Below are 15228 nucleotides of genomic sequence, written 5' to 3'. Positions count from 1 at the left end.
AAAATGAAACTTTACTTTATTATTGAGATAGATAATAAGATAATGAATAACTAGTATAAAAACAAAAAGTATTATAACATAGCCTATATCAGTGTCATGGGTAGATCCAGGACAATTGAAAAGGAATGGTGCCCCTGGGATTGGTTTGGAAAGTGACACCATTTTTCTTTTAAGAAAACGGACATTTGAGCTGTTCAAGGATGCCTTCTGGAATACACAAAAAGTTACTAATGCATCAGTGAAATAGTTTTTGTGAATGCAATGTAATATTTGAACATCGAAAGAAGTGCTCCCGGGAGCATGCTGTGCAGCAACCCCCCCCCCCCCCCACCCCTTGAACGTGCACCTGTTTTGCTCACTAACTGTAGCTTTGAAACATTGTACATTGAAGTTATTGAAGAGGTGTAGAGGCTGTTGTATTTGTTGTGGAATTTTTAGTGTAAATCATCGAGAAAATAGTCAAAATAAATTATTAGGCCTAATTGTAAATTGTTGCTTCTTCTTCTTGTTATCACCCTCCATATCTGTCTCTGTGTCTCTCTGTCTGTCTGTCTGTCTCTCTCTCGTTCTCTTTCTGTCTTTCTCTCTCGTTCTCGTTCTCTCTTTCTCTCTCTCTCTCTCTCTCTCTCTCTCTCTCTCTCTCTCTCTCTCTCTCTCTCTCTCTCTCTCTCTCTCTCTCTCTCTCTCTCCAAAGAAAAAAAAAATAAGTTTTTAATTATCTATAATTGAGTTGCATAGCCAAAAACGATAATGCTACTTTAATTTGACTTAAGCACATTTTATTTAAATCCATTTTCTTAAAATATCACAAATAAGAATTGATCGCAGGTTTTAGAAAGTAAATATATAATCAATGGTTTCACAGCCTTCAAATTAATAGTAATTTTTAAACAAAGTACGTTTTGTTCGGAAACCTTTGACTTTTGACCTCTGCATATTTAACAAAGTGTGACCCGACTGCCGAAAAGTTTTTGAGGCCAGTGGGCCAGCCGGCAGTGCGAAAGTTAGTTAATTATGTCACTGAGAAGTCCCATCACTGCACGAGGTAAGTGCAAAGTGTTATTTTCTATGCACGTGCACATGTTAAGTAAAGCTTGCTGGGCGATTCCTTATAAAACCTCTTTTTAGTGCAGTAGGAGCAACATGTGCGGCGGAAATCATGGCGGCCAAGTTGTAAACAAACCGTGACTCAGGAATGTTTATGTCGGTGTAAGACGCTAATGACCTCAGATCTGGTGGCGTCTGTGATGCTAGCGTAGTTATATCATACAGTTCATTTAAACACTAATGTTACTCAGTAACAAAACTAAATATTTTAAGTAATGATGATACTGTAATATATTTATTGGGGGTATGGGTGGCTTGGTTTGACAAATGACCTGTTTAAATTGAATATTATGATCATGCAGTTTTGAACACAGGCCTTTGTTCCTGTGATCAATTATTCAGTATGAATCATTGGTAATAAATGCATGTTACTGCATGGGACTTACGTCTAGAAGTTTAGGTACAATTAAGTGTATATAATAATATATAACAAATTAAAGGTTTAATTATACATCAATTGGCATAGGGAGCCTCATGAGGGGTATTGCCCCCAATCACTTTTTTTTTAATTATCCCACCACCTTTTATATTTGTCTGTCGCCCATAACTGTACCAAGACTTATAGATAGTGTGGGTGGTCCGTCTCAATGTGATTCCCCCCCCCCTCCCCCCTCCCCCCTCCCCCCCCCTCCAAACCTAAAATACGATTCTGGCAACACCATGCAATGTTATAAGCAGAATATATGCATAGGATGTTTTGTTGGGGTGTTTTTTTGTGGACAGGGGGCAGATGAATTCTTGGAATGAACGAGCATGGAAGGCACAAGGAACTATATAGGGGGTCCAGGGGAATACCCCCAGGAAACTTTTAAATCTAGAGGCACTAAAATACAATTTTGCAACCATTTTAGGGAAGTTACATACTTAAAATGTCAATATCAATAACCAGTATTATGTTCACCAGATTTTGTTTGAGAGGCAGCTCTCTCCCCCCCCCCCCCCCCCCCCCCCCCCCCATGAACTCCTGCTAGCTATGGCCCTGATCAGATTACTGTGAAACAGTACCAGCCCAAGTCGGATATATCTGCTGCCATCTTAGAACATTCATCTGCTGTGAGTGAAAAAAACAAATCGGAGAATGGATCCACTGAGGAGGTTCGATCGTGACCAAAGCACCTCAGGCAGGCTCTCAAAATCCCGTCCCTTACTTCTCAAGACCCTGCAAAGTTTTCCGAGATTTTTAGTCCAATATCATTTCCATGTCAATAAGTTGCACTCCCTCTGTCTGCCCCAGCTATTTGTGCAGTATTTATTTCCTTTGGTGTATGTTCTGTCTGCACACAAGCCAAAAAGAATGTTCTGTTAGCCTGTGATTTACAGCTAATCAAGGGCAAACATGAAAAAACCCAGTGTTTGCTACTTTCAGGTAACATACCTGTACATGCAATATGTGCGGGGTTGTTAATTCGTTTGCTAATATTTACCAGTTTCGTTCTAGCTGACTGAACAGTTAAGCAGAAGCCGGTAACATGACTGTTTAGCACTGAAGTAATTTTTTTAACGTATCGGATTGTCAGCATTTCAGTGGTCATTGGGGCGGGACTTAGCCCAATGGTAAAGCATTCGATTGATGTTTAGTCTGTTTGGGATCAATCCCTGTCAGCGGGTCCTTTGGGCTATTGCTCATTCCAGCCAGTCCAGTGAGTCCACCAAAGACGACCATAGCTAGGGGATGGTGGGTGAGGGTGGGGTAGGGGCACAGGTGAATTCTGCATATACCTAATACTCCTCAAATAGTTAAGAAGAGGATTTTCTTTAAGTTTCTATTCATTTTACCAGATTATATTGTGCCCCCCCCCCCCCCCCCCCCCCCCACAGCTACAGCCCTGTACTATCCTGTCTGTGTGATGGATGGTGCATATAAAAGCTCCTTTGCTACTATTAGTGGAAAAATGCAGCAGGTTTCCTCTATAAAGCTATGTGTCAGAATTACCAAATGTTTGACATTCAGTACCCGGCGATTAATAATCAATGTGCTCTATTGGTGTTGTTAAACAAAACAAACTTTAACTTTTCAGTCGTCGTTAGTCAAATGACCAAATACATAATATTACAGACCTTGCTTTTTAAGGTGCACAGGTGTAATCGCGCTCGTACAGCGCACATAATTTCAATCTGACGAGTGTGAAAAACAGCGCATGTTACACTCAACAAACGGCTCACATAAAATAGATGGGTATATTTATTTCCACTGTTTACAAAAATCAACAGTTTTCATAGCTCATTTAGCTGATAGGAAGGTCCTTTTATTAAAACAATAAAAATTAAAAATATGGCAGTGGCTTCCATGCAGTCGTTAAACTGGTATTTCTCTTTGTTGAACAAATTTGGAAATACTGGTTTAAAGTTACAGTCTCTGGTTACCATATTAGAACATCATGTACAAATATGAAATACAAGCTCAAATGCACTTTTAAAAAACTCGTGTGTGTTTGCTATGAACGAAGATCGTCAAAAGTATAGGCTTGATTCATCGCCTGTGCCGCCATAGCTCGGCAAAGCACAAATGACAGCCTGTTGTCAGTTTCAGTTAACACGTGCATTTGCCGATTTCAAATTGTAGGGTTCGTCTCAAAAAATTAAAAGAGAAATCTTGCGCTGTACGAAGAACGTTTGGTTGAGGATATGGTACTAGAGTTGGGGGGGGGGGGGGGGTGTTTAACGACATCAAAGTTAGAGCATATTGATTTAATAATCATCCGACTGTAAATAAAATGTGTTGAGTGCATCGTTAAATAAAACATATCCTATCCTTCCTTCCATCTGCTGTTGGATGTCTAACATTTGGTAATTTTTACATATAATCTTAGAGAGGAATTGGGTGCATGTGCAGGGGGAGGGTATTGGAGGTCAAAACTCTTACTTGCCCAAGCTTAAAAAAATTTGAAATGTATTTTCTGGGGGAGCATGGCCCCATATAAACTTCGCTCAACACAGTCTATAACCCCAAACCCACTGAAATCCCTGCACACGCGCCTTGGAAACCCACTACATTTTTTTTTAGCAAGGAATCATTTATATGTACCATCCAACAGACAGGATATCACATACCATGGTCTTTTATGTACCCGCCGATGGGGATTGATCCTAGACTGACTGCGCATTTCCAAAAAACTACTTTTTAGGTTTAAGTAATGAATAAAAATAACATATAGTCTTGAAAAATGTTACGTAAATCGAACACAGTACCCTTTTCCTATACCCCTAGAGCGTTACCCTTACATGTAACACGTATGCCAACAGCTGGCCACTGTTAAAATTTCAAGGCAAATCCCCCACCCACCAACCCCTGGAAAGGCGTTGTACCATTATCCATACTTCTATGGATATAAATATGTTTTGGAGATATGAGATGACCCCTCAATCAAGACAGTTAAATTTGTTCAAAAATTGCGAAATCTCACGTGATCTCTTGTTGGGGAATTCCACACTTGTGATAAGCCAATGAAAACCGAGATTGGTAGGAGCCCATCAAAAGTGTCCCACTTTCGAAATACTGGCTTTGTTTTTGACCTGGATAAGCCAGCGTAGTGAAAGCAATGCGGAGTGCGGCGTCATATATGCACCAAACGTAATTGGATTTTCTGTTCTATATGCTTAAATAATAAAAAATATTCTGGATACTGCCGCTTTAATAGACAATTTTGTTGACGTGCCAGTCAACATCCACTACACTGCCTATTTTATTTATTTTGGAGAGTGATTTTATTAGTATATTGAGGTGTGCAATTTTTCACTCGCCTATAATTTTCAGAAACCAAGGACTGAAATTATTATTACTTTGAATGTGGTGAAATTTGTTTGTAGTAAATTCACAAGAAAGATAATCCAAGAATTAGTATGTTTCATCCAGGCATATAATTTTATTGCTTTTTGTTTAACTGAGATAAATGTACCGTGGTGTATGCACACACATGAATTGCCCTGAGTAGATTCATGTATATGTATAAGTGAACATACAGGCTTCTGTTACCCACTACTCTGGAAAGAAAGAAATGTTTTATTTAACGATGCACTCAACACATTTTATGTACGGTTATATGATGTCAGACATATGCTTAAGGACCACACAGATATTGAGATAGGAAAGCCGCTGTCGCCACTTCATGGGGTACTCTTTTTTTTTTCAATGAGCAGCAAGGGTTCTTTTATATGCAGACAGAGTAGTACATACCACAGCTTTTGGTGCACCAGTCGTGGCCATTACTGTCTGGTACACGGTTGTTAATTTTCTATCCTATTCATTCATCCATTCAACTATCTGTTCATTTATTTATGTAACCATTGGTCCATCCACACAGTCATCCATCCACACAGTCATCCATCCATATTTAATCCATCCATCCATTCATTCATTCATTCATTCATTCATTCATTCATTCATTCATTCATCCATCCATATTCAATCCATCCATCCATCAATGCGTCATTTGTCCATTCATCTGTCCATCTATATATCCCATTTGTTGGTATGGACCAGTTACATCAGTACTTATATATGGTTTATTATTTGTTTTAAATGTAAAATTTATATGTGTGTTTGTATTTAATATTTTTTAGCTCCACTATGATGTTCGTCAGCTAAGTTTTTTTAAATACCAATTTGTCTGGTGTCTGCCCATCTGTCGGCTATTGAACATTTAAAAAAGCAATGAAGGAAAAATATTTTATTTAACGACACACTCAACACATTTTATTTACGGTTATATGGCATCGGACATATGGTTAAGGACCACACAGATATTAATTGAGTGAGGAAACCCACTGTCGCCACTTCGTGGGCTACTCTTTTTGATTAGCAGCAAGGGATCTTTTATATGCACCATCCCATAGACAGGATAGTACATACTACAGCCTTTGATGTACCAGTCGTGCACTGGCTGGAGCGAGAAATATCCCAATGAGCCCACTGACAGGGATCGGTCCCAAACTGACGGTGCATCAATTGGGTGCTGTACCACTGGGCTACGTCACACCCTGAAAATTTTCCTAGAGTTTTGATTGAATAATTCTGACATGTGGTACTATGATTCTTTGGGGCAGAGTTGACAAACTAATAGAGCGAGATACATGAATTTTGGAATATTTTTTTGTAAATTTAAACATTTTAAATGAAGATTTTCAAAGTCTGTTTTCTCCTGGATTTTTAAATTTAAAAGATTTAAATAGAAATTCTACCTCTACTGAGATCTCAAAATATATCCCATACAGTTTTAATTTAATAGTTCTTAAACTGACACATGGATATTCTAAAGTGGTCTTTACAAATAAATTAATTATCGGCTGACAAAATTGAAAATTAAATAGCGTAACTTTATATGCTGATTGGCCACTTTTAACATTCTCATGATGAGGATTTAAAGTTCTGACCAATAGAGCACCAGGTACGCAATAATAACTCTTTCATATAACATGATCTAAGCGTTATAATTATTTTTAATTTTTAAAATATACCCGTTACCTATGAAAAAATACATATCTGTGCTTGTTGAAAATACAAATTTTCGAACTTGGAAGGTCATTGTATATATCTCTGTTACATAGCAAAAGAAATTGTAGGGTCAGTCGACTGACATTTTTAATATGTACATGCACAGGAAATGTTAATTAGGTTCTTTTTGGTGCAGCATTTTTTTGACATTACATTTTGTATCAAATGCCATTTTCAAAGCATTCCATGCATCAAAATTAACATTTTACCATCAATACACAACAAAATAAATTGTTTTTTGCAAAATTAAAAAAAATTGTACTGCTTCTTTTTTTTAATTCAACATAAATAAATGGCATGTTTTTATTTTTATTTTTTTTAATCTGAAGAAATTAATATTTCAGGCCAGAAACATAAGTTCTAGCCACAAACCTCCTTCAGTGTTGTAAGAAGAACAAGTACCTTTAATACAATACAGGTCTGCTTATGAATGTGACTACAATGTTGTCAATAATTAAGGGAGACAAGCAAATTGAATTAGGTATTGTAACTGCATTCCAGTTGTTTCCCTTGATCTATTGATCTTCTATTAGCATAAATCTGTTAGAGTTTGCTCTTTACCGGTAGGCAAGGCCAGGATAATATCCTTTAAAAGAGAAATCAACTAGTGTGGATCAATCGTGTTTTTAACGGACCTTTTATACATTGATTTTGTAATGGCTGCGTGACAGCTGATGACATGCTATTGATCAATCGGACAGCGATTTGTGCAGGCATTGAGCGAACTTCCTTGACATGTGATGTTCTGTCTGAGGTTCCTGTGACCTGGCAGCAGTATTAGTCATACCTTGAAGAGGATCTCTTCGCCAGGAATGTGTGTTGGAATAACAGAACATCATCTTGGATTTCTTCTTGCTAACAGATGTAGGTAGAGAACAGTGTTGTGATCGAAATCTGGCTGACGTGTGTATTATTGTGTGTGAAATGCTACTTACCGGTGCACCAAAATTCTTGTTACTCACATGTTTTTAAATGCAGTATTATAATTGCGTATTTTGGTGGCTTACAATTTTGACTTTATTAATGTAATATGCAGGGATGTAATCCAGCCTAAAGTAAATTTGGGGGAAGGGGCTGGCCCGGGTGGACCAATTAAAAACAAATCAGAACACACTAAAACAGTTAGAAAAAATGGCACTTTCAGGCTAAAAAGAACACTTTTTAAGGGGTTAGAATCGGGTGAGGGTGTTGTTAGGGGAGGGTAATAATCCCCACCTATGTATGACCTTGATGTGTGTCCAGTGTATTATTTTCTTAAATAATAAAACCATAACTGGTGTAGGGACAGCGTTGTGTGGTCATACTTTGTTTTGATTGGGTTGGCATTGATTATTTGATTCATGGAGCGGTTATATGTGTACATGGCCAGGTAATTAGATTGTCATCTTATCTCTGAAAGACTTCCCGCTAATTACAGAGGAGGTCTCGGGGCTTTGGTCATCTGACTCTGTGTAGTATGTTTAGTCTTATTGCCACTGTGTGTGTGTGTGTGTGTAAGAGAGAGTGTGTGCGTGCGTGCAAGAGAGAGAGAGACAGACAGACAGACAGACAGACAGAGAGTGTATGTGTATGTGGAATCAGAATCAGAATCAGTTCAGACTGTGTTACAGTAACTAGCATGTTCATTGAGCTCACTGTTTGTATTTCTATAGAACTAATCATTCTAGACCCACAATCAGCAACTGTTTCACAAAACCTGGTATTAAGTAGCCACTTAAACTATTAAATTACTAGAACTGGACAAATGTTTTTGATTTTTAACCAATATACATGTATTTAGGAGGTGGGGGAAGGGTCTCCTGGTCCTCTCTCCATCCAGGATACACTTGTTGAATGAGTCCCTTTAGAGCAATTGATTATACATGTATGTATGTATAACCCATCACACATCAATTGAGTTTTACACTAGGCTACATTTTGCCCCACCAAACCCATTGTACAGTGGTTAAATAGCTTTTGATACATGACATAAAAGCCTTTTTAAATATGAAATTGTGTAGAAGATAATATGGTAGTAACAACAATATCACTGTTCTAGTCATGTTTAAAAATACAGACTTTCATGTTTGAGAGCACAAATGAGATCACGTTTGCCCCACCCTAAACCAAAGCTCACCCTGTCCATTGCCAAATTAGCTAATTAATAATTTTTATACAATGTGACTGCAACATTTAGCATTTGGATAATGAAATATTCATTAAATTAACCACATTTTAATAATTTTCAAGGAAATACTCTATATATCTGAAAATTGGCTAAACCAAAATGTGTTCCAGTGTCGAGCACTGCACTTTCCCTCTTAACAATGTGATTTCTCCAATCTTAATATTCTGAAGAGAGTGATATTTCTGAACTTAATATTCTTATGAGTGCAATTTTTGCCACCTTAATATTCTGAGGGGTGTGATTTTCCTCACCTTATATAATATTATAAGGAGAGTGATTTTTCTCACCTTATATAATAATTATAAGGAATGTGATTTTCCTCACCTTATATAATAATTATAAGGATGTGATTTTCCTCACCTTATATAATAATTATAAGGAGTGTTATTTTCCTCACCTTATATAATATTATAAGGAGTGTGATTTTTGCCACCTTATATAATATTCTGAAAAGTGTGATTTTCCCCACCGTAATATTCTGAGGAGTGTTTTATTTTACACCTTAATATTCCGAGGAGTGTAATTTTTCCCACCTTAATAAATATATTCCGAGGAGTGTGATTTTTAATGCTCGTTTGTTTTTCAAAAATAGAAGCCTAAAAGAACCCTTACAAATTATACTAGTATAAATGGAAGAAGGAAGGAAATGTTTTACTTAACAATGCACTCAACACATTTTTATTTATGGTTATATGGCATCAGACATACCTGTATGGTTAAGGACAACACAGATATATAGAGGAAACCCGCTGTTGCCACTTCATGGGCTACTCTTTTCGATTAGCAGCAAGGGATCGTTTATATGCACCATCCCACAGACAGGATAGTACATACCACAGCCTTTGTTACATCAGTTGTGGAACACTGGCTGGAATGAGAAATAGTTCAATGAGGCCACAGAAGGGGATCGATCCTAATAGCATAAATGTTTCAAAATATTATAATATTTAAGATACATGTGTGCTAGAATTAGTGTAATGAATATCAGTTTATATGGTTTGCTCTGACTTCAAGGATAAGTTGAAAATGAGCAGACTGGTAAGTAAATCATTTGCTGCCAGCTGGTGTTTGCATAACGAACTGACTTACATTGTTGGCTTGATGCTGAACCGATGTTTTTTTAAACAAGTACCTTTTGGCAGTCTGTCATATTGAGTAATGAGTTTGCTATGCCCAATTTTTTTTTTATCTCAATTATCCCACTTATGCATGTATTTGTGGTATTTTATAATGGTGTAATAATAGCAATGTTACTATTATGTGTACATATTAAACTATTTGATGATGTGTTTACTTTTCCTGAGTACGTGTAACTTGGTAAAGAGTGGTCTAGGTTCTGTGTTTTTAAAAATGTGGCTTCGGAATAATTTCATTGCAGCCAGAATATTAGGTCTGGATTATTTGTTCTATTTCAGACATTAGAGTAAGGGTTACTTTTAGACTGAGAATAAACATGCAGGAGTCACTTATATTCCTGTATTCCTGGATATAACATGCAGTGGAACATACTTCAAGGCAAACTCGTTTAACACTGAGATCGATCCCCGTTGGTTGGCCCATTGGGCTATTTCTTCTTCTAGCTAATGCACCACGATTGGTATATCAAAGGCCATGGTATGTGCTATCCTGTCTGTAGGATGGTGCATATAAAAGATCCCTTGCTATTAATAAAAAAATATGTAGCAAGTTTCCTCTCCAAGACTAAAATGTCAAAATTACCTAAATTGTTTACATCCAATAGCCGATGATTAATAGATCAATGTGCTCTAGTAGTGTCACTAAAGAAACAAACTTTAAACTTTCATTATTTCACAGTATAAGAGTAGCTGTTTAATAATAATAATAAAGTGGCAGGATGTAATCCAGTGGTAAAGTCGGTCTAAGATCAATCTCCATCGGTATGTCTATTGAGCCATTTCTCATTCCAACCAGTGCATTACAACTGGTATATCAAAGGTCGAGGTATGTGCTATCCTGTCTGTGGGATGGTGCATATAAAAGATCCCTTACTACTAATGGAAAAATGTTGCGGGTTTCCTCTCTAAGACTATGGACTTAACATCAACAATACACAAAATATACTTCAGAAATAATTCAACATTATCCCTTTTTATTTACTAGAGAGATCAGATGCAAGAAAGGTCAAGTACAGTATATTAGTAGTGTAACATTTAATTACCAGGCACGAAATGACACACAAATACTACAAAATGTTCATGTGGAGAAGCTGGGTCAATACAAATCAATCTGATTTATCCCTAATTAATTTGTAAGAATATTAAACAGCAGCCACTGCATCAGATGTAGTTGTATTATTGATGTAATTTTAATAGTCTATACAATACTGATTCTCACACCTTTCGTATTTCACAATGATGTAATAATACAGTTATTCAACTGTTAGATAATGTATTTACTGCACCTTTCAGAAATATATGTAACAGGGCTCACCGTGTGCATTGCCAAATTAGCCAATTGTTAATTTTTATATAAAGTGACTATAACATTTAGTCTTTGGCTAATAAAATATCTTTTTAAATCAACTACATTTTAATCATATTCAAGGAGATACTCTCCATATTTAAAAATTGGCTGAACCAAAATTTGTTCCAGTGTGAGCTCTGTGTAAATATCACAGTTATACCTATTTGGGTTTTTTCTATTTCGTGTTTCAGTTTCCATGATGTACTCAGGATACCAGTTTTACCAAATACTTAGTAACTGCATACGGTGAACCTGGTCTCTGTTCCTACACTACAGATGTGAATTTAATTAGCACCAATTCTTATATAACAGTATATTCAAATATTCTGCCATACCATGGTGGCTGTCACCTTATTACAAAAGACATTATAATAAGGAACAAGAAGACAATAACTTCAAGTGTTCTGTCCCATCATGATGGCTGAAACCTTGTTACAAAAGACATTATAACAAGGAAGAAGAAGACACTGGAGCGGTTAAAAAACATTTAAGACAATAAATGGTGCTGAAGACATAATGGTGGGACACTTCAGTAGCTCAAAAACATTCTTGTCTTTGAGATTCCCACAGTGTGAGTGGGCAATGACAGAGGTACTTGGCATGATAACCCTCGGTGCCGTCGTTTGATATATCGTGCAGAGAGCAATAGGTTATTGCCTGGTGGTGATGTCCCCACAATGGCTTCCCTCTGGTTAGCTGTGGGTGTAAGTGCTAGTCGCAGATCCATTATTTATTTAAGGATATGTCAATCCAAGATTTAATAATAATTTTATGTACCAGACATATGTTTCAAATACACTCTTCTTTAATTTGTGTGCAGCTGGATGTTTTAAATGATTGAAACAGAATCAATGAACACTGAAAGCGAGGAAAAGAATTCTGCTGGGCATTGTTGGTGGAAACTGCACCAAAATGTGCATCAGTGTTGCAGCTGGTGTTGAATGCAGTCTGTGAACTTGGTGTTCACAACATTATAAGGATTTTAACGCGTATCCATAACAACTTGGCGTCGGGTAATACCAGACTGATCTCTATTAACGAAAATGGAAACAATTTCATTCAACTCACAACGGTTTGCGTCTGTAATAGAGAACATAAACAGAGAACTACAAGAGAAAGGTGAGATCATTGTTGACCCTACGTTCGCACTTCTGTGGATCGTTTAATATTGTATGCATTTTATTTATTTATTTATTTATTTATTGTTGTTGAAATTCTGTTGTATCTGTTGTGAAATAAACTTTTTAGATCCTTCTTTCTTTTCTTTTTATTATTGTGGCTTATGTGTTGTGTTCTGTAGATGTCAACTTGAGGATGAATGAGGTTATTATGGTAGGGGTTAAAGTAGTGAATTTGTTTTGCTGTCATTTTTCGTAGTGTCTGGCTGCACAGATGATACCTTCTGCCCTGTAGGCTAATCTGTTTAGCAACAACAGCTGTTTTATGTGCACATATTTTAATCAGATATGTTTGCAACAGACATTGATTTAACCGTAACTGTTACAGTTTATCTGGTGTTTTAAAAGTAGTTTTTAAATTTAGTTTTTTAACCTTTTAGTTTTGTGGTATAGCAAAAGCTGTGTCTTTGGTATGTGCTATGCTGTCTGTAAGAAAGTGCATAATAACAAAATGTGTTGCTTCTATTGAGTAGGAATGTTCTATGTGTTCTATGTATATTCTATTCCATGCATGTAGACCAGATTTAGAGAATAACTAATGAGCTACGAGGAATTAGGAATTATCTGTCCTGAGTGAATGAGGGACAGATAATTTGTAACTCCTCATAGCGAGTTGGTTATTCTCTTTATTACCCATTGTCAATTTTAACTGATTTTTAATGTAAAAATTCCTCTGCAGTCTACAACAAAGCCATCAGCCATTACGTCATAAAGTATTATGCACATTACATGACGTAATGTAAGTGATGTCATAGCATAACAGCGTTCTTTTTACAGCTAAATGTTTACAGTACAAAATAATACAACTGTATATGCATTTGAAAATAATTATTTTTATATATTACTAAAGCCGCTGTTTATGAAAATATACCATTTCATGTTTATGAAACAAATGAGTCCATTTGTTTTTGTAAATATTTGTAGATCGTATAACATATGTGTAATCTGACTCATGAATGGAAACTCTATATGAATGGAAGTGAAGTTCCGGCCATGGCAAGCAACCAACCAAACGTCGTGATTTTTAAGCCAGCCAATCAGTGGCTGTAGAAGCAATCTGCATATTACCCCCTATATTTGAGCCCATATGGGTAATACATTGAAATAATCATGTTACAATTTTGCAATTGCTGAGATGACATTAAACAAACATTCCTTTCCTTTCTTTTCCTTTTCTTTTTGTTTCTTATGCTTTCTGTCATTAAATTTCTATTTTATTATCATTATTATTTATAAATCATGAATATAGGTTTAAAAATTCCATCAGATTCAATATTTTATTTTCGTCTCCTTTCCGAGTTGTACTAAAATGGAGTTTCGTGCAAGTTTAATGTTGGTGCATACACCTGAGGTTGGCCAGGATGTTGTTAACTGATCGTGACATCATTACATAGATCATGCTGTACACGTAACGAGACTAGCAGAACACTGGCACCTGGCGTCTCGTCTCCTACTGCTACTTACAGCAGCACACCTGGACCTTATCTCACAGGGATCAGTCTCGGGCAAGATAACGATCACACATCTAGAAACAATATAGGTTAAAGCAGGACTAGCTCTGTCACTTGCCAAATTCGCCAACTGCGAACTTCAAGAACAATTGGAGAATTTTATTTTGAGTTGGCTAAAAAAATTCATGTACTAATTGATATTTTGTTGAAAAGTAATGGTGGATTTTGCATATTTTAAAGATAATTTGGCGAATGGTTTTCTTTACCCAGAGCTAGCCCTGGTTAAAGTAGCAATATCTGTAATCTCTATAAGGGGTAAGGATGGGAGTATCTAGCCCAGTGGTAAAGTGGTCGGTCTAGGATCGATCACTGTTGGTGGGACCAATGGGTTATTTCTCATTCCAGCCAGTGCAGTGCACCATAACTGGTATTTGAAAGGCCATGGTATGTGCTATCCCGTCGGTAGGATGGTGTATATAAAAGATCCCCCATTACTGATGGAAAAATATAATGTATTTTCTCTATAAGACTAGATGTCAAAATTACCAATGTATCTTTGAAGTCCAATAGCCTTTGGATAATAATCAAAGTGCTTTAGTGGTGTCATTAAACAAAACAAATTTGGACTTTTTCTATATTCTCCATGGGTCAGTAGAGTGCATACATGAGGTGCTTGGGTTTTAGAATTAAATCCCATTGGTGGACTGCCCATTCTCTGATTGTATTTTTTTCCACATCCCAACCAGTGCTTAATGACTGATAATTCAAAGGCCATGGTATGTGCTATCCTGTGCTATAAAAGATCCCTAGCTGTTAATGAAAACATGTTGTGGGTTTCCTCTGAAGACTATGTGTCAGAATTACCAAATGTTTGACTTCTAATGGATGATGATTAATAAATCAATGCGCTCTAGTTGTGTCGTTAAACAAAGCAAGCTTTAACAAACACATGTACATGTATTCTATATCTCATGACATCATTTCATAATGCCAAATATAAACACATCCAAGGAACGTTTTGTTTAAACTAATTTAATTAGTGATGGTTATGATCGATTAGAAAATTGCTCTGCAGCTGGTATTTAACATTTTAGAATTGTGTTTGAAAGTTGCATAGCAAATTGGGAGTGCTGACTGAAATCTTCTGGTTTAATGAAAACATCTGCTTTTACTATCAATGTATATAGTCAATCCAATAACCCACACAGTCACACAGAAGCTTGCTCTACCACTGATATGAGGCTGAGTTATATGCTGTTCTTTGTGTGGCAAAAAATTAGGTTATTTTATCTAGTAAATGTCTAACCACAAGTTGCTGGCAGTCAGTTCAGGATTAATCTAAGTGGATGA

The 15228-nt window shown here is 36.5% G+C and overlaps 1 protein-coding gene and 1 long non-coding RNA gene across 2 annotated transcripts in view; both read left to right on the top strand.

Annotated features, from left to right (window-relative positions):
* Window positions 1-728: 728 nt before the first annotated feature.
* The window catches only part of LOC121374904 (dystrobrevin beta-like), a 153821-nt gene continuing 139321 nt past the window's right edge, over window positions 729-15228 (top strand). Inside the window, exon 1 of the mRNA XM_041502030.1 lies at window positions 729-1045. Within this exon, the coding sequence (XP_041357964.1) occupies window positions 1015-1045 (31 nt within the window). The 5' untranslated portion in view covers window positions 729-1014. The remainder of the gene's footprint in view (window positions 1046-15228) is intronic.
* Window positions 6965-12504, top strand: LOC121374905. Its single transcript, XR_005958261.1, has 2 exons — window positions 6965-7462; window positions 11441-12504. It is a non-coding gene; the product is annotated as an uncharacterized LOC121374905 (long non-coding RNA).

The sequence above is a fragment of the Gigantopelta aegis genome, chromosome 6 (genome assembly GCF_016097555.1).
Source record: "Gigantopelta aegis isolate Gae_Host chromosome 6, Gae_host_genome, whole genome shotgun sequence".
Lineage (NCBI taxonomy): Eukaryota > Metazoa > Mollusca > Gastropoda > Neomphalida > Peltospiridae > Gigantopelta > Gigantopelta aegis.
This window is presented reverse-complemented; position numbering and strand designations above follow the sequence as displayed.